Source organism: Fundulus heteroclitus, unplaced genomic scaffold (assembly GCF_011125445.2).
Source record: "Fundulus heteroclitus isolate FHET01 unplaced genomic scaffold, MU-UCD_Fhet_4.1 scaffold_397, whole genome shotgun sequence".
Taxonomy (NCBI): Eukaryota; Metazoa; Chordata; class Actinopteri; order Cyprinodontiformes; family Fundulidae; genus Fundulus; species Fundulus heteroclitus.
The window spans coordinates 6,843-25,039 of NW_023396811.1; the positions used below are offsets into that span (position 1 = coordinate 6,843).

Here is an 18,197-nt window from a genome sequence, read left to right on the forward strand (position 1 = left end):
CAGATAATGTCCAGAGATTGAGAAAAACTGGCCAACATTTCAATGCAATCTGACTGATGAATGAAAGTAAAAAACTAAGAGAGAAAGTCAACATGCTGATATTCAGAGTGAAGCTTTGACTGGAAACAGGCAGAAAAACAACATGTGGATCCTGGAATAATCCCAGCTTCCATCTTTAAAGGACTGGAAGAGGAAGAAGTTTCCAAGGAATCATTTAGAAGAGTTTCACAAAGAAACAGATTGAATCCATGAATGTGAAAACGTGTTTCTGAGTGAAAGAGACAGACATGAACAGACTGAACTATCTGTTCACCAGGGAGAGGCTTTCTCTGACAGGAGGAGACTCTTTAGACTCAATCAGCACAGAAACATTGAGGAACCAGAACTGGAGAACCAGAACCCAAAGCCAGGAAGCAGAGGTTCAGTGAATGTGGTGTTGAAGGTGTGGAGGTGGATCAGTGAGTCAGAGGAGACTCTGTAGAAGGACAGAATACCAGCAGGACAGTCCACATACACTGCTACTCTGTTGGAGACGGAGGAGGAGGAGATAGATGTTTCTATGTTATTGTGACAGACATAGTAACCACGACGATCAGAGCAGCTCAGACTCCAGGACTGATCATTCTCTCCAAACCAACAGTCTAAACTGATTCCTTTCCTCCTGATTCTTCTGTAACTCACTGATATATTAACGTCTCCTCTCCACTCGACCTCCCAGTAACAGCGACCAGTCAGACCAGTTCTACACAGCAGCTGAGACCAGTAATCAAATCTGTCTGGATGATCAGGATATGACTGAAGCTCCTTCACATCTGTCACCTTCCTGTTGTCTTCAGACAGTTTGAGTTTTCTGCTCACTGTGTTTGTGTCGATTGTGAGTTGACAGGAATCTGATGGAGAGAACAAAGACAATCCAGCTGCAGTTATTGATCATTTATTGACACTTTGATGATGACCCCTGAATGAGTGATGGACAGTTTGAAGATGGTTGAATGTGAGCTGCTTTGTTGTCATGAATCAAATGAAAAACACACTTACACTTCCTCAGACCTGGTGTCAACCATCGGACTCCAGCAGGCTCCACCCTGAAAGGAGGAGGGGGGTCAGACCATCAGTCTCTTTCAGCAGCAAACATGGACATTACATGTCTCTCAGACACACATTGTCCTCCACTGAGAAAGGACCAGTCCAACATTTGGACACATCCACTTGTTGTAAAAATCCAGAGAAAGAAAGAAGAGCTGAGAGCAGACAGACACCATGATGATGAAGATGATGATGATGAAACATTACAACCTGCAGTGGATTTAGTGTCGCTGTGGGAAATTCACGTTCTCTGTGCTGCAGCGCTTTGATTGGCTGAGATCAGAAATGGAGCAGGTTTTAAAAGAGAAGGGCCGACGTCTTCATGAACTAAGTGACCCTCTGTGGCTGGCAGACCTGGCATCTTTAGTTGATCTTACGCATCGTCTGAATACACTGAACAAGAAGCTACAAGGCAAAGAACAGCTGCTGCCACACCTGTATGCACACCTGAAAGCCTTCTGGGTAAAGCTCCGCCTCTTTGAGACACAGCTACGAGGCTTTAATGCTGCACACTTCCCTGCTCTGTCTGAAATCACGTCTGCTTTTCCAAAGGCCGACCTTTCTGCTAAAAAGGAGAAATATGTGTCTGTGATTGCATCTCTGGTGACAGAATTCAACCAGCGTCTCCAAGACTTTTCTGTCATTGAAAAACAAATCCAGCTGTTCTCCACCTCCTTCCTGGTGGATGCAGAAGAAGTGGAAGAGAGTCTGCAGTTAGAACTGATTGAAATGCAATGTGATGATTCTCTGCAGAGTCAACATCAGCTTCTCTCCCTCCCTGAATTCTTTCAGAGTTTGGATAATGCCAAGTTTCCTCTGATGAGACGCCACGCAGAAACAATGATGAGCCTGTTAGGCTCAGCATCCAGATGTGAACAAAGATTTTCTCTGTTAAATCAGAACAAAAGCAGACTGAGAAGCAGAATGACTGACAGCATCTCTGTGAAGTCCTTCGTGTCTCAACCACCAAACTTTCTGCTGACATGTCAGCCATCCTTCAATCAAAGGACAGCATCACTGCTCCCACTGACTGCAATGTTCTTCACATTATAGCTGACTTAGAAATACACACAGTATTCATGTGGCAATATGGCACCTCTAGTCTGGTCCTTTGTTTAGTTTTCTGGATTTGGCCCTCACTAAAAAAGTTTGGACACCCCTGGTATAAAGTGTTAATGTTCCCTCTTTTACAGGAAGATAAAAAAAAAGAATAAAATAAATCTACTTTAGGACCTTTAAATGAAATAAAGACAAGTAACAAGTGCTTCTCTGCATAAAACACTAAAATAAAAACACTCAGGGTGTCAATCTAAAATCACAGTTCAATAATATTTGCTTAAATGCTTAAGCAATTTCATTAATTTAATTTAATTAAAGCTAAAGCCAGCAAACACCAAGCTAACCCTACGTTGCAGGCCTGTTTCCATGCTTGTGAATATGGAGACCAAACTCAGTGGTCGCTTCACTCAAAGAGCAAATAATAAACTAAAAAGGTCCCTTGTGCCAGATGAATACTAATCCTAACAGAAACGCTCTGTTTCGTTTAGTCCTCCTCTCCTGTGGAAAAAACTCAGCTCCCACAGTCACGGCTCTGATTCCAATACTAGGCCACCTGCTTTATAAGTTTGGTTTTTATTAATTCTGCATTATTTTAACTACATGCGCTGTGTTTCTGTGCCTCAACGCTCTTACTGCTCCTCTCTCCTCCCTTCCCTCAGACCCAGGTGGCAGCCTTCAAAACGTGAATCACTACGTTTAATGTCCTTCCACTCGTACCAAAATGTCCCAATTAAAGTCAATAGGAGAGTCAGTAGCTGTGTTTAATGCTATTTTGTTTTTAACGACACAGAACCAGCGGAGCTTCAATGGAATGCTGCCTTGCTCTTTAATTCAGGTGCGCATAATTACGTTAAATGTAATATGGGTGTGGACTTTTAAGGGTCATTTTAAGGAACTTGTAACATCAGGGGCTTCAGCTCAGACCCATTATTCCTCCTCTTCCCTCTAAAGGAGCCCTTTACATTATTTATTTATGCATTTTTCCCACTGTTTATTCCTCATGTGCAGAGCACCAATGGGGGTAAAATCTGCCCACCTCACCACCTCAAACTGATATCATTAGTATAAATCATGCTGATACCAGACGTTACCAAAAAAGTATTTTTTTCTACAGTCACTTAGGAACCAGAGAGACGCAGAGCTTGAAAAGCTGCGCCTTTACTCATCAATTCTGGGGCTGCCATGCATAACAAGTGCTATATTTCCTGTAGGATTCCCCAATAAAGACTATTAGTGGGCTAAAAGCGAAGCAGAAAGCATTATTCCGTCCGCTCTAACCACAAACAAAACGCTCTGAGAACAACTTCAAACTGAGCCTTCAGCTTGGTAATTACGCACCAGAGCGCCCTGAGGAGAGCAAGTCCATTATCTGAGGCCATGAGAATATCATTAGTGACCTTCACCAGAGCTGTTTCAGTGCTATGATGAGCTCTGAAGCCTGACTGAAACTCCTCAAGTAGGTCATTACTTTGTAAATGTTCACAAAGTTGATTAGCAACTACTTTTCAAGAATTTTAGATAAGAAAAGAAGATTAGATATAGGTCTGTAATGTATTAAGTCATCTTCATCAAGAGAAGGTTTCTTAAGTAAAGGTTTAATAACAGCTACTTTAAAAGCCTGTGGTACATATCCATTTACCAAGGATAGATTAATCATGTCTAAGATAGGGCCACTGATCAAAATATATCTCTCGAATATCTCTTTAAACAACTTGGTTGGGATTGGGTCTAACATACTGTTAGAAGGTTTAGATGAAGCTAGAATTTTAGACCTTATATTCAATAGACCACATTTAATTGTTTTATTTTTTGGTTCAAGTTGAGTCATATTGATGTTTATTAGATTTTTATGATTTGCTCCTTTTAAATCCGCCTTTGATCTATTGAGTTTTGGCCGTGGGAAAGACACCATCTCAATAGGGTAATGGGTGGGTAACAGTACAGAAGCTGCAGAGAGGAGTGTTAAACTACGGCTCTGCTTCCTGGTCTGGACCCTGGGTTGTCAGCATTTAGGAGACATTAAGGGACAGAGACATTCAGATGTTTCTCGCCTTTGAATTAAATAACATACAAAGACAAAGATGCATCTTTTCTCTTGATTAAAAATTAGTGGTGTGCTTACTTAATTTATAATTATTAATATCCACTACGAGAGCATCATGCTGAGCCTGCCAGGATTTGCATCATCATCTTGAATCTTCCCACTGTGAGACGCTGCATTAAACTATTCCTAATTAACCTTTAGACTTATTTAAATAAACTGCAATTATTCTAACTGCAAGTGACAAGAGGAGTAGGAGAGGGATAGGTGGGATTTAATTGAAGAGGTTTGATTTATGATCTGTAAAATCAGTTCAAACTTTGTCATAAAGTACCACTATACCGTTATTCCTCCATACCTGAGAGTTTCCAGTTTCCAGCGTGGATCCTTCAGTCCAGCCGACAGCAGCTTCACTCCTGAGTCTCCTGGATGATTGTAGCTCAGGTCCAACTCTTTCAGATGGGAGGGGTTGGAGCTCAGAGCTGATTTCAGAGAAACACAGCCTTCCTCTGAGACCAGACAGCCTGACAAGCTGCAGACACACAATTCAACACAAGATGTTGTTTTAATAAGCAAAAAAATAGAAATCAAACTGTATTTAGTTCTGTAGGTTATAAAAAGTAACATCTGACACATTTAAATGGATTAATCCTGACTAGAGCTTCACTGGGTTGGAAACTCTGAAAACTGACACAAACTCTGCAGAAGGTTCTGGCTTTAAGGGAAATTCTAACTGGACCTAAAATACCAAAGATAAACTGGTGGTCCCAGTAGAACCATTGTTCTGGTGTCTAGATCGCTTTAATATTTTTTAATCTAATTGAAGTCAAGAATTGAAGCTGAGATAAGGAATAAAGCAGTGGTTTGGATCAGTGGTGTTAGCAGCGTATGGTGAACACATATTTCACACTTGCAGAATCAGCAGAATGTCTTTGAGAAATCTCCCATCTGAGGTCACATCCAGTCTTTCAGTGTGCTCCCTTTCTTCTAAACTTTATTAAACTTTTTCCCATATTTTCCCCACTTACTGCATCTCATTCTCTTGCTGTCTCATCACTAGTTTCCCTTTCACTCTGGGCTCTGGCCTGTGTGTGTTTGGGATGTGCTGAATCAACTCTGGCGGACATGATGACCAGGAAACTGGGACATGGAAAGGACAAACTATCTACCACTAATATTCCGCTTTATTGTGGGAAACTGAGAGATAATTAAATTATTTCTCTCAGAAAGAAAGTCAAGCCCAAACAAACAACTTGACCTTCAAAAACAGTGGGTCCTGGTTGTGGGAGTAGTTGAGCAGTCGTGGTGTTGCCTGTGTACAAATAATCTTCCTGTCTTCTTTTTCTTTTGAATAATTGCCAGGTTATGGTGGAGCAGGTAGTGACTATATGGAATTCAATAAAAACTAATGTGATTGTTTTTAATGTACTTAATCCAAATGTCATTTTTGGGTTTAATCCATCTTTTTAACAAACATCTAAATGTCTTTCTTCATGAGATCCGGGGCTGTTTAGAAAACATCCAGGGCTTCAGAACATTTTGGTAGAATAACACCTTTTTCTTTTCTCTCCCTTTTTCAGCTTCCAGCTCTGCTTTGATAGCTCTGCTTCATCTTTCTCTGTTCTCATCTCTCCTGCTGCTCAATCAGCGCACTGCATTCTGGGATCTTTTATGTGCTCAGACAGAATAGTCCATTTTAGTAAATGGAAAGGGGAGCAGAAGTTGATGATGCATTATGTTACATTTTTCTGTTACCTTTGTGATTGTAAATCTTAATTATTTTATTTAAACATACATAAATAATTAATGGGTAGTGTTAAATGGCTGGGTAACCAGTGGGTCCCCTTACTGGTGGGGGCCCAGGTGGTTGTTTTCAATGTTATTTACATTACAGATATAATATATGTTGCTGTATAGATTGTTAAATATGTGTGTAAATATTTCAGGACAGAAATTGTAAATATTGTACAGTGTCAAAATTCATCATTCATTTTTGAATGATGAATAATGTCAATAAACGTATATTTACATAAACTTTTTAGCAGACAAAAGTTAACAAATCTATCAGTGAACTAACATTTCCATCATGTTTTAACAGGTAATGGACAGAAATCTGGTTTCAACAGGATGGAGAACTTTGTACCTGAGAGTTTCCAGTCTGCAGTTTGGACTCTCCAGTCCAGCAGAGAGAAGCTTCACTCCTGAATCCTGCAGGTTGTTGTTACTCAGGTCCAGTTCTCTGAGACTGGAGGACTGGGAGCTGAGAACTGAGGACAGAGCTTCACAGCTTCTCTCTGAGAGGTTACAGTCACTCAGTCTGAGGAGACAGGGAGAAAAATCTGCTATTAAACAATTCATCAGAAATATTGTTGATGTCTTTACAGTCACCAATGTTCTCCTTGGAAACATCGATGGATCTGTCTGATTTTACACATCTTTATGTTGCCTTTTGTTATGAACTGGTTCATAATAAATAAACTGAAGCAACATGAATCAATATTTACCTCATTAGCAGATTTCTCAGAAATAAAATCAGCAACAATCTGTGTCCTTACAGAGCTTTGTTGGAGGCTTTAACCACTGGCAGCAGCCTCAGGAGAACCTCCTCTGAAGCAGAGTATTTCTTCAGGTCAAACACATCCAGATCTTCTGCTGATGACACTAAGATGAAACCCAGAGCTGACCACTGAGCAGGAGACAGTTTATCTGTGGAGAGACTCCCTGATCTCAGAGACTGTTGGATCTCCTCCACTAGAGAACGATCCTTCAGTTCATTCAGACAGTGGAACAGATTGATGCTTTTCTCTGCAGACACATTCTCACTGATCTTCTCCTTGATGTACTGAACTGTTTCCTGATTGGTCTGTGACCTACTTCCTGTCTGTGTCAGTAGACCTTGTAGGAGTCTCTGATTGGTCTGCAGTGAAAGACCCAGGAGGAACCGGAGGAACAAGTCCAGGTGTCCATTTGGACTCTGTAAGGCCTGATCAACAGCTGTCTGGTGAAGAGAGTTTAGTTTTGGTTTCTTAGAAAATAAAGACTTCTTAGATGTTTGTGTTTCTTCCATCAGGTTGACACCAGAGGTGATGAAGGTCAGATGAACATGAAGAGCAGCCAGGAACTCCTGAAGACTCAGATGGACGAAGCAGAACACCTTGTCCTGGTACAGCCCCCTCTCCTCTCTAAAGATCTGTGTGAACACTCCTGAGTACACTGAGGCTGCTCTGATATCGATGCCACACTCTGTCAGGTCTGATTCATAGAAGATAAGGTTTCCTTTCTGCAGCTGATCAAAAGCCAGTTTTCCCAGAGATTCAATCATCTTCCTACTCTCTGGACTCCAGTGTTGATCTGTTTCAGCTCCTCCATCATACTTAACCTTCTTCACTTTGGCCTGAACCACCAGGAAGTGGATGTACATCTCAGTCAGGGTGCTGGGCAGCTCTCCTCCCTCTCTGGTCTCCAACACGTCCTCCAGAACCGTAGCAGTGATCCAGCAGAAGACTGGGATGTGGCACATGATGTGGAGGCTTCTTGATGTCTTCATGTGGGAGATGATCCTCCTGGCCTGCTCCTCCTCTCTGAATCTCTTCCTGAAGTACTCCTCCTTCTGTGGGTCAGTGAACCCTCTGACCTCTGTCACCATGCCAACACACTCAGGAGGGATCTGATTGGCTGCTGCAGGTCGTGTGGTTATCCAGAGGCGAGCAGAGGGAAGCAGTTTCCCCCTGATGAGGTTTGTCAGCAGAACATCCACTGAGGTGGACTCTGTAGCATCAGTCAGGATCTCCTGGTTCTGGAAGTCCAGAGGAAGTCGACTCTCATCCAGACCATCAAAGATGAACAGAACCTGGAAGTGTTCAAAGCTGCAGATTCCTTTGGTTTCAGTAAAGAAGTGATGAACAAGGTCCACCAAGCTGAACTTTTTCTCTTTCAGCACATTCAGCTCTCTGAAGGTGAATGGAAATATGAAGTGGATGTTCTGGTGGGCTTTGTCTTCAGCCCAGTCCAGAGTGAACTTCTGGGTTAAGACTGTTTTCCCAATGCCAGCCACTCCCTTTGTCATCACTGTTCTGATTGGTTGATCTCTTCCAGGTGGGACTTTAAAGATGTCTTCTTGTCTGATGGTTGTTTCTGGTCTGTGTGGTTTCCTGGATGCTGTTTCAATCTGTCTGACCTCATGTTCATCATTGACCTCTCCAGTCCCTCCCTCTGTGATGTAGAGCTCTGTGTAGATCTGGTTCAGAAGGGTTGGACTTCCTGCTTTAGCGATCCCCTCAAACACACACTGGAACTTCTCCTTCAGACCAGATTTAAGTTTATGTTGACAAACTGCAGCAGGATGTTCTAAATTAACAGAAAAAGTGAAATCAGGAAGGAAACCAAATGATTTTCTGAAGATGATGTGAATAAATGTGATTCCATCTCTTCAGACATCAGTAAATGTGTGATTTATCCATCAGGTTAAATCTTTGGAGAAATCCTCTTACTGCTCTGCAGACGGTCAGCCAGCTCCTCCTGCTTCATCCTCCTCAGGAAGTTCAGAGTGATCTTCATCAGTGCCTCTCTGCTGCTCCTCCTCTGCTCTTCATCCTCACCTTCCAACACCTCGTCATCATCTCTCTGACTCACTGAGCAGTCTGGGTCATCTGGACTCAGAACCTTCTGGATCTTCTTCAGCTCCTTCTTCACAAAAGTGACAATGTTGTCCTCCAGCAGCTGGAACAGAATAATATATGAAGGACACATCAGACTGAGATCATGGATCCAAACATCAGAACCATGTTGGACAGACTGACGGTCCACTGGTCCACAAAGTCCAGCATGGAGAGGACTGAACAGAACCGATGGAAAAGTAGTTGTTGTACATGTACAGACCATAAATATGGAGTCCAGCTGGGTTTGATGATGCCGGGCAGACGGACCTCTGGGAACCTCTGAGTTCTGCTGGTCCACTCTGTGGAGGAACCAGAACAATTAGGAAGGAAGGAAATATTCATCCAGCAGTTTTCACAGATGAAATCACCAAGAGCTTCACAGTAAAAGTCCTTAAAACAGAAAAACTGAGCATCAAATGAACACGATACAAATAAGTTAAAAAGAGGAAGATGAGATAAAAGGATGAAGACCAGAACCACCAGAACCACTCAGTAGACATTTTAAAAAGTGGGTCTTGAACTGGGACTTCAAACTGTCCACACTGTCAGCAGATCTGATGCTGGTGGGGACAGTGACCCAGAGCTTGGAGACAGTGGAGGTGAAGGTTCTGTCCACACAGGTCTTCAGGACAGTGTGTGGGACATCCAGCAGGTTCTGATGACTAGATCTGAGGTGGTGTGGACCTGGAGGAGGTCTGAGATATGTGGCTGTGTGTCCATGTAAGGTTCTGTCCTGGATGTGATGGTGAGTATTTTAAAATGGATCTTGTAGGTCCCTGGAAGCCAGTGAGCTCACATTATATCTGTCCACACAGAGACAATCAGAAGGTAAAGGTCCATGAAGGACATCTGGATGTGACCAGAGAACCAGAGGATCCAGGTAGTTGGAGATGTTTAATGTTTCTGCTGATCCACTAAGAACTAGCAGAACCTCTGATGGTCCACTTCAGCTCAGCTTGGTTCCACCAACCACATGATGAAGCTTTCCTTCCCTGCTGAACTGCTCTCACAACGCACACAGGAACCAAGTCTTGATGGGTCAGACTGGCTCTAGCAGGTATTTCCCAGCGGGTCGTGGAAATGTGATCCACTGTTAGTCTGACATGGAGCCAGGAAGCAGCAGAACCTCCTGATCAGCATCAACACTCCAGACATGAAGACATGAAGGTGTTTTCATCAGAACAGGGCAGCTGATTTCTGGAGATAACGGATCAAACCTCTGTCTACAAATAGAACTGGAACATCTGAGAGCTCACTGGGAGGAACTGGGTTTCTGTTCTTGGCTCTTAAAGAAATGTAACGGGTCATTTCCAGAACCTCAGACCCCGACTGAGGAGACCGGTCCATTCTAGGGGTGGTGATTGGCTAAAATATCACAACATGATTCCTTGCAGTGAAATCAGGATTTTATTAGTTTCCCAAAGTAACAGCAAAGCTGTTGAAGAAAAATCCAGAGAAGCATTTAGACCAGAGCATTTCTGGACAGATTTTAATGAGTTGCTGCAGTTCTGCTAACTTGTCTGAAGCTCAACTGAAATGTAATAAATCCATTGAGATATTGTCGCGGGTTCTTGCTAACAGCCCCTGTGGCGGGCCTTGACCACATAAACTTGACTCCAAAATTGTGAAAAAATCATGGAGGGCATGTCGATGTCTTCAGGTGATGATTTTTTATTTTCACACCTCCAAAAATTAAATACAGAGCAGCCGAAAAAAATCGAAAAAATGATCAGAGTCCATACATGAATTTTACCTCCTCAGAAAAAAAAAAACCTTTTTGGGCTGCACAGCAACGTTACCTCCTCTCAGAAAAAAAATACCTTTTTGGGCTGCACAGCAATGTTACCTCCTCTGTAACCAGGCCAGACTGACTCAATAGGACCAGCAGCTCTTCTTATAAGTCCTAAGCCCCGCCCTACAATTAAATCTGCAAACAATTGAGCATTCATTTTATTACATAACACACAAAAAAAAAACACTTATCCAACAAAACAATATATTTATATCCTGCTTCCATTCCAAAGCTACTTTCTTTAGTTAAAAAAAAATACAATTAAGCTTGCTGGCAGACTGACTCCCTTTATGGGAAGAAATAAACAACAGGAAAAAGGAACAGGAAGTATTACGCCCACTTTCCCTCAGAAGCCACAGTCGGACAAAACGTCACTACCTGGGTGAGTGCAAACGTGTGTATGTATTCAAGTGTAAATGTATGAGTTCTGATTCATGAGCGTTGCCAAGTGTGCACCCTTGGTCGCGCCACATCTTACAAGGGAAGACATTAAAAAAAACAAGGTGAGTAAATAAAGCGATCCGGCTGCAATTATACACGGAGAGGGATACGTAGCTGAATGAGTGTGTGCGCACGTGAATTGGTTTGTGTGTGTGTGTGAGTGCGTGCGGCGTGTCAGCGGGATGAACCGCGCTGCACCGTCACATCATCCCCCTCCTCCCTGAGGTTGACGATGTGCGGCAACCTGGACAGGTAATCAGCCACTACATTGGTCTTGCCAGATCGATGCTGAATATTAAACCTAAATGGTTGAAGTGAAAGGTACCATCGGGTGAGCCTGCTATTGTGGTCCTTCATTGAGTTTATCCAGGCTAGGGCTCTATGGTCTGTTTCCAAGTCAAATTCTCGTCCCAACAAATAGTATCTCAAGCTTTCTAGTGCCCACTTGATGGCCAGGCCCTCTTTCTCTACAGTAGAATACCTGGTCTCCCGTGGGTGCAGCTTGCGGCTAAGATATAGCAGTGGATGTTCATCTCCTGGGTCTCCTTGGGCCAGAACTGCTCCCAAGCCAACTGCAGAGGCATCTACCTGTACTAGGAACCTTTTATCAAAGTCTGGGCTCTTTAACACAGGAAAAGAACAAAGCAGTGTCTTCAGCATGTTGAATGCCTCTTCACATTCATCCGTCCAGGTTACTGGGTTCCTTTTGTCTTTTCTTGTCAGCGATGTCAGTGGAGCTGCAATGGTTGCAAAGTGAGGTACAAAACGCCGGTACCAACCAGCCAACCCAAGAAAGGACCGGACCTCTTTTTTGGTACGAGGTCTAGGACAGTTCTTGATTGCTTCTACTTTATCCACTTGAGGTCGGATCTCCCCTCCTCCCAGACAATAGCCCAGGTATCGGGCCTCTTTTTGTGCCCACTCGCACTTCGAAGGGTTGAGGGTTAATCCTGCTTCCTGGATCTTACCTAAGATCAGGGACAAATGTTGGACATGCTCCTCCCATGAATTGCTAAAGACCACCACATCATCAAGGTAGGCCGCACTACAATGGTCACAGCCCTGGAGAACTTGGTCCATTAGCCTCTGAAAAGTGGCTGGTGCTCCATGTAGCCCAAATGGCATCACTGTAAACTGGAATAACCCAGCTGGCACTCTAAAAGCTGTATAAGGCCTGGAACTCTTTTCAAGAGGGATCTGCCAGTAGCCTTTACATAGGTCAAGCGTAGTGATGTACTTGGCGGTTCCAATCTTCTCCAGCAATTCATCCACTCGAGGCATTGGATAAGCATCAAACTCTGAAATTGCATTGATTTTTCTAAAGTCGATACAAATTCGCAGTGACCCATCCTTCTTGAAAGCTATCACAACTGGGCTGCACCATTCTGAACTAGATGGCTCAATCACTCCAAGTTTTAACATTTCTTTTATTTCAAGTTGTAATTTCCCCACCAGTTGCTGGGGAACCCTATAAGGGCGCTGGCGAACAGGTGTTTTATCCTTCAGTCGGATGTTATGTTGAGCCAGTGTGGTTTTGCCTGGAATGGGTGAAAAAAGAGAGGAAACCTCTTTAAATACATCTTGAAGCTGTAGGACTTGTTCTGCTTGCAGATGTGCCAATCTAGGAGGAGCAGTTGTCATCAGACCTTCTGGTTCTGTGTCCTCCTCGCTTTCTAGGCCAACCTCACGAACCATCAGAACTTTCGTGCTGTGGTGAAAGGGTGATTCTTTCCATTCTTTCAGTAAGTTCACGTGGTAAGTCTGGTGCCTCTTTTTCTTGTCAGGATGGTGTACCTCATAGGTAACAGGACCCATCTTCCGGTTGATTGTGTATGGCCCCTGCCATCTTGCCAGGAGTTTATTGCTGGAGGTTGGAAGAAGCAACAAAACCTTCTGTCCAGATTGGAACTCGCGATGACGGGCACGTTGGTCATACCAAGCCTTTTGGTTCTTCTGTGTCTCTCGTGAGTTAAATTCTGCTTCTTCCTGGTACTTGGAGAGTCATTCCCGCATCTCCAGCACAAACTGGATAATCCCTTTATCGTTTTTACATGCAGGTGGTGACTCCCATCGTTTTCGGAGCAAATCCAAAGGCCCCTGGACATCCCACCCATAGAGCAATTCAAAGGGTGAGAAGCCAGTTGATGCTTGTGGAACCTCTCTATAAGCGAACAGGAGGAATGGCAGCCAACGGTCCCAGTCCTTACCAGTGTCATCCACAAACTTCTGGAGCATTCTTTTTAAGGTTTGATTGAACCTTTCAACAAGACCGTCAGTTTGTGGATGATATGGAGTAGTTTTTATTGGAGCAATGCCAAGCTGTTTGTAAAAAAGTTGCATCAGCTTGGAGGTAAAGTTTGTACCTTGGTCGGTTATGATTTCATCCGGGATCCCAACCCTAGAAAACAGCTGCATTAAAGCCCGAAGAACCAGGGGAGCAGAGATGGTTCGAAGTGGAAAAGCCTCAGGAAACCGCGTAGCATAATCTGACACAACCAAGATGTACTGATGGCCACTGCTGCTTTTTATTAATGGGCCCACAATGTCCATAGCAATCCTGCGAAATGGTGTAGAAATGACTGGCAGGGGACGAAGCAATGCCCTGTCAGCTTTGCGGGTGGCAGATGTTTTTTGACATATAGGGCAGGTGGCGCAATAAGTCTGAATATCGCTGTACATTGTTGGCCAGTAAAAGCGTGCACTGGTACGTAGATATGTTTTATGACGACCCAAATGTCCCGCCCATGGCAATGTGTGCGCTAAATACATAATGAGAGGTCTACATTTAGCAGGGATTACCAACCGTTTACACTCATTTTCAATGTTATACAACACATCACTTTCAACAAGATACTTGGGTTCAACCACACAATTTCCATTTTTTTCCCTTTCAGCTTTTACAAATAACGGTTTCAAACTTTCATCCTCTTGCTGTAAAAGAGAAATGTTTTCCGGTATGTCCCACAATGAATCTATCTTATCAGGTTCTTTTAACCTTAGCTGTTTTTCAAAACGCCGTTGGCTCCTGGTTTTTCTTGGCCCTTTTGTGCCACCATCACACAAAGTACTGTCCAAGTCTGGTAATGGTTGGACACCAGCCTGTGCCTGGGCTCTGGTGACCACTGGACCAGAAATATTCACATTTACTTGGGTTTCGACATCCTTATCAGAACCCATCTGAGTGGACTGTTTTTCTTTCAGCCAGTCAAAAAGCACTGGTAAGTCCCGTCCAAAAATTACATCTACTGGCAGGTTTTCAATAACACCAAATGTCAACAGATATGGTTGCTCATCAATAACAACTGTTAAATCTGCTTTCGGGTATGTATGTTTGTCACCATGGACGCACAAAATGTCCCCTTGTCTTCCATAATCTATATGGCCCACTGGTACCAGACTCTGCTTTATGAGTGACATGAAACTACCAGTGTCCAAAAGAGCAGTCACATTTTGTCCATTAACAGTTATTTCTTGATAATGCCGGCTAATATTTTCAGTCTCGATATTCCCTTCTTCAAGCCGGGGTGGATAACAGGCACCCGTGACCTTAGCTTTACGCACCGGACACACAGAGGCTTTGTGGCCCGGTTGTTGGCAATAATAACAAACAAAGGTCTTACCCGGTTGATGGTAGTCTGGTTCCCGGGAGGGGTTACCTGGAAAGTCCCGGTTGCCTCGTTCTGTTGTAGCTTTCACTTGGACAGGCTGCGATGTAGCTCTGCGGCTCCTGCTGATGAAGTTGGCACCGGATCCTCCCCTCCGTGCATTAAGGAACTGTGTCGCCAGCTTTGCTGCTCGATTCCCATCTTTTGGTTCGCGTTCCTTCACCCACGTCCTCATCTCCGGAGGTAGAACTCGCAGGAACTGCTCCAGAACGATGGTTTCTCCAATCTGCTCCTTCGTGTGCTGTGTAGGTCGAATCCAGCGCCGGTAAAGCCCCTTCAGTCGGGAGTAAGTCTCAGCAGGGCTTTCATCAGGTGGAACCATAGTTGACCGGAACCGCTGCCTGTAAGTCTCTGGGGATATGTCAAATTTAGCCAGCAATGCTGCTTTCAGTTCATCATAGCAGTGAGCACTGTCTTCATCCATTGCGGTGTAGGCTGCCAACGCCTTACCAGAAAGCAATGGAACAAGTCGACATGCCCATTCTGTCTCTGGCCATTTCCAAGTTTTGGCAATACGTTCAAACCGCATAAGATAGTCTTCTATGTCCTCACCAGCTGCATATGGGAGCATCTTTGGATCCGAATGACCCTCCCAAAAAAACCTTTGTCTTGACCGACTCTGTCTGGACTCTGTTGGGGGTGAGGGAGAGGATGATGATTCCGAATCAGGCGGTCGACGTGAGGCTGGAGTTGGCAGATGATATCTTGGACTGCTTGCTGAACCAGTACTCGATGTTATTGTGCGGGGTGGAGGTTGCCGGACTGCTGGCTGAATAGATCTTTTCAGGTCGTGCAGAACTTTTATCAACGAGTCCTCCTTTTTCTGCTGTGCTTCCATGAAGTTTTGCAGCAGAGACATGATTTCCTTCCCTGACTCACCAGGTTGAGTCTGTGGCTGCTCCATCTTCTCATCTGCAGAGGTAGACGGCTGAGTTTCCCACGCCGTTTCTGCGGAAGCCTCCTCTTGCTGCTGGGAGCGCAGTCCAGTCCTCTGCTTTGAGAGGTGGGTGGTTTTCCTTCGACATGCCATGATCCCACTCCTGACACCATCTGTCGCGGGTTCTTGCTAACAGCCCCTGTGGCGGGCCTTGACCACATAAACTTGACTCCAAAATTGTGAAAAAATCATGGAGGGCATGTCGATGTCTTCAGGTGATGATTTTTTATTTTCACACCTCCAAAAATTAAATACAGAGCAGCCGAAAAAAATCGAAAAAATGATCAGAGTCCATACATGAATTTTACCTCCTCAGAAAAAAAAATACCTTTTTGGGCTGCACAGCAACGTTACCTCCTCTCAGAAAAAAAATACCTTTTTGGGCTGCACAGCAATGTTACCTCCTCTGTAACCAGGCCAGACTGACTCAATAGGACCAGCAGCTCTTCTTATAAGTCCTAAGCCCCGCCCTACAATTAAATCTGCAAACAATTGAGCATTCATTTTATTACATAACACACAAAAAAAAAAACACTTATCCAACAAAACAATATATTTATATCCTGCTTCCATTCCAAAGCTACTTTCTTTAGTTAAAAAAAAATACAATTAAGCTTGCTGGCAGACTGACTCCCTTTATGGGAAGAAATAAACAACAGGAAAAAGGAACAGGAAGTATTACGCCCACTTTCCCTCAGAAGCCACAGTCGGACAAAACGTCACTACCTGGGTGAGTGCAAACGTGTGTATGTATTCAAGTGTAAATGTATGAGTTCTGATTCATGAGCGTTGCCAAGTGTGCACCCTTGGTCGCGCCACATCTTACAAGGGAAGACATTAAAAAAAACAAGGTGAGTAAATAAAGCGATCCGGCTGCAATTATACACGGAGAGGGATACGTAGCTGAATGAGTGTGTGCGCACGTGAATTGGTTTGTGTGTGTGTGTGAGTGCGTGCGGCGTGTCAGCGGGATGAACCGCGCTGCACCGTCACAGATATTTAAGAGCTGAAGAACAGCTGCAGCTCTAAACTCCTGTGAGGGAACAACACCAAGTCTCTGGTTCTGATCCCAGTGATTGTTCCAGCTCCAGCTGAGAAGAACTGAAACTCTTCAGTCACTAAAACTGAGGAAGACTTTCAGATACGATGACAAAACGGTTCAGGAACAAAGAAAGAAAGTCCAGTTGGTTCCATGTTGGATTTGATTCAATCACAATGAATATGGGAGAGGGACTAAAGAGTCCAGTTAGCTCATTAACATAGAACAGAACCAATCAGAGTGAGCTCCAGTCCAAACTAAATCTTTGACTTTAAGCAGAGAAAAGTGTTTAATGATGGCGACTAATCAATGAGGCCCAAAAGCAAACAGATCAGAGCTGTTAAACATGATGTAGCAGCATCCAGGACGCCTCCAACAACATCCATTCTTTCCACTTTCACTGCTGTGGTTCTGGAGAACATCCAACACACACCGCTTCATATATGAACATAGAAATGTGGGAAAAAGAGCTGAGCTCACGTTAAACACATGTTGGAATAAAAACGTTTTAGACTGACTCGACTTACAGCAGTTAGATACAGCTCACCTCTCTGAGGATGCAGGTCCAGAAGATTTGAAGTCAGGAGGAGGAGTCCTTGACCTGTGGCTCTTGAAGGACACACAGCTGGGTTCTGGTTCTGGTTTACATTTTAGTCTCTCAAGCATTCTGTAAGAAGAATACTTGTTTTAATGCCTCAATAGATGGACCAGCTGGTTGTGCAACACTGACTTGCTGTTTGTCAGAACCCACTGGTACCATTGTTGTGCCAGTTCAGACGTGACAGAAAACTGCATCAATTCGGGACGTAACGGACTGCGTTACCCATGATGCAATGTGGTCAAAATGGCCACCAACTCATGTGGTCAAAACGGCCACCAACTCCCATCATGCAATGTGGTCAAAATGGCCACCAACTCCCATCACGCAACACGGCAAAATGGCCGCCGATCAAGATAAGGTTGCTATGGTGATGGCTATAAAAGCCGATCACACACGACAATCTTCCTTCTTCCCTGGCTTTTAGCCAACCCGAGAAGACACAGCTGTTTTCCGTTGGGGTGATTCCACGCCACGTGTTCGATTGCTCGCTGGACCGAGATTTTTCGACGCAACGGTTATTCCCTGCTTTTTATAACAGGAGGTCGACTTAAATAAGTACTTTTAAATTCCCTCTGATCAAAAGACTGAGAGACGCCATATCTCCCAGTGATCGAAGAGGACCCCGCTTTGTCTGGCCAACAAAGCGACTGTTGAACCCGGAGGAAGAAACGAAGGAGCTTTTTCCCCGTCCCGCTGCAGCCTGCGGACATCTGCGCTCGTCAAGGCGCGTCCAGAAAGCCACACTCGGAGCGCTCCGGACCAGCCCCGAGGCACCTCAAAGTAACGGGGTCTCCCCTTTTATTTCTGTCTCACCAACAGGGTGTTTAGAAGTGCCTGGGCAGGCGGTAGAACTTTGTAGGTGTTGGTTAATGCTTTTA

The 18,197-nt window shown here is 44.1% G+C and overlaps 2 protein-coding genes across 2 annotated transcripts; both read right to left on the reverse strand.

The window, feature by feature from the left end:
* Positions 1–426: 426 nt before the first annotated feature.
* Positions 427–8,501, reverse strand: LOC118560168 (protein NLRC3-like; the record flags this gene model as incomplete). Its single annotated transcript, XM_036130938.1, has 4 exons — positions 427–882; positions 4,529–4,718; positions 6,330–6,503; positions 6,742–8,501. Coding segments are annotated over 4 exons (2,580 nt in total), but the record flags the coding sequence as incomplete, so codon positions are not given.
* Positions 8,502–13,078: 4,577 nt separating this feature from the next.
* On the reverse strand, positions 13,079–16,668 carry LOC105922039. The gene is made up of 2 exons (XM_036130932.1): positions 15,193–16,668; positions 13,079–15,093 (listed from the first exon to the last, which is right to left on the reverse strand). Exons 1-2 carry the CDS (start codon positions 15,770–15,772, stop codon positions 13,079–13,081), a joined length of 2,595 nt encoding a protein of 864 aa, XP_035986825.1. The 5' UTR covers positions 15,773–16,668.
* Positions 16,669–18,197: the final 1,529 nt, after the last annotated feature.

Coding starts and splice junctions, on each gene's coding strand:
- LOC105922039 (XM_036130932.1), bottom strand. CDS start 15,772: ATGGCATGTCGAAGGAAAACCACCCACCTCTCAAAGCAGAGGACTGGA. Junction 15,094..15,192: donor ACTTGTTCCATTGCTTTCTG/GTAAGGCGTTGG, acceptor ACATATCCCCAG/AGACTTACAGGCAGCGGTTC.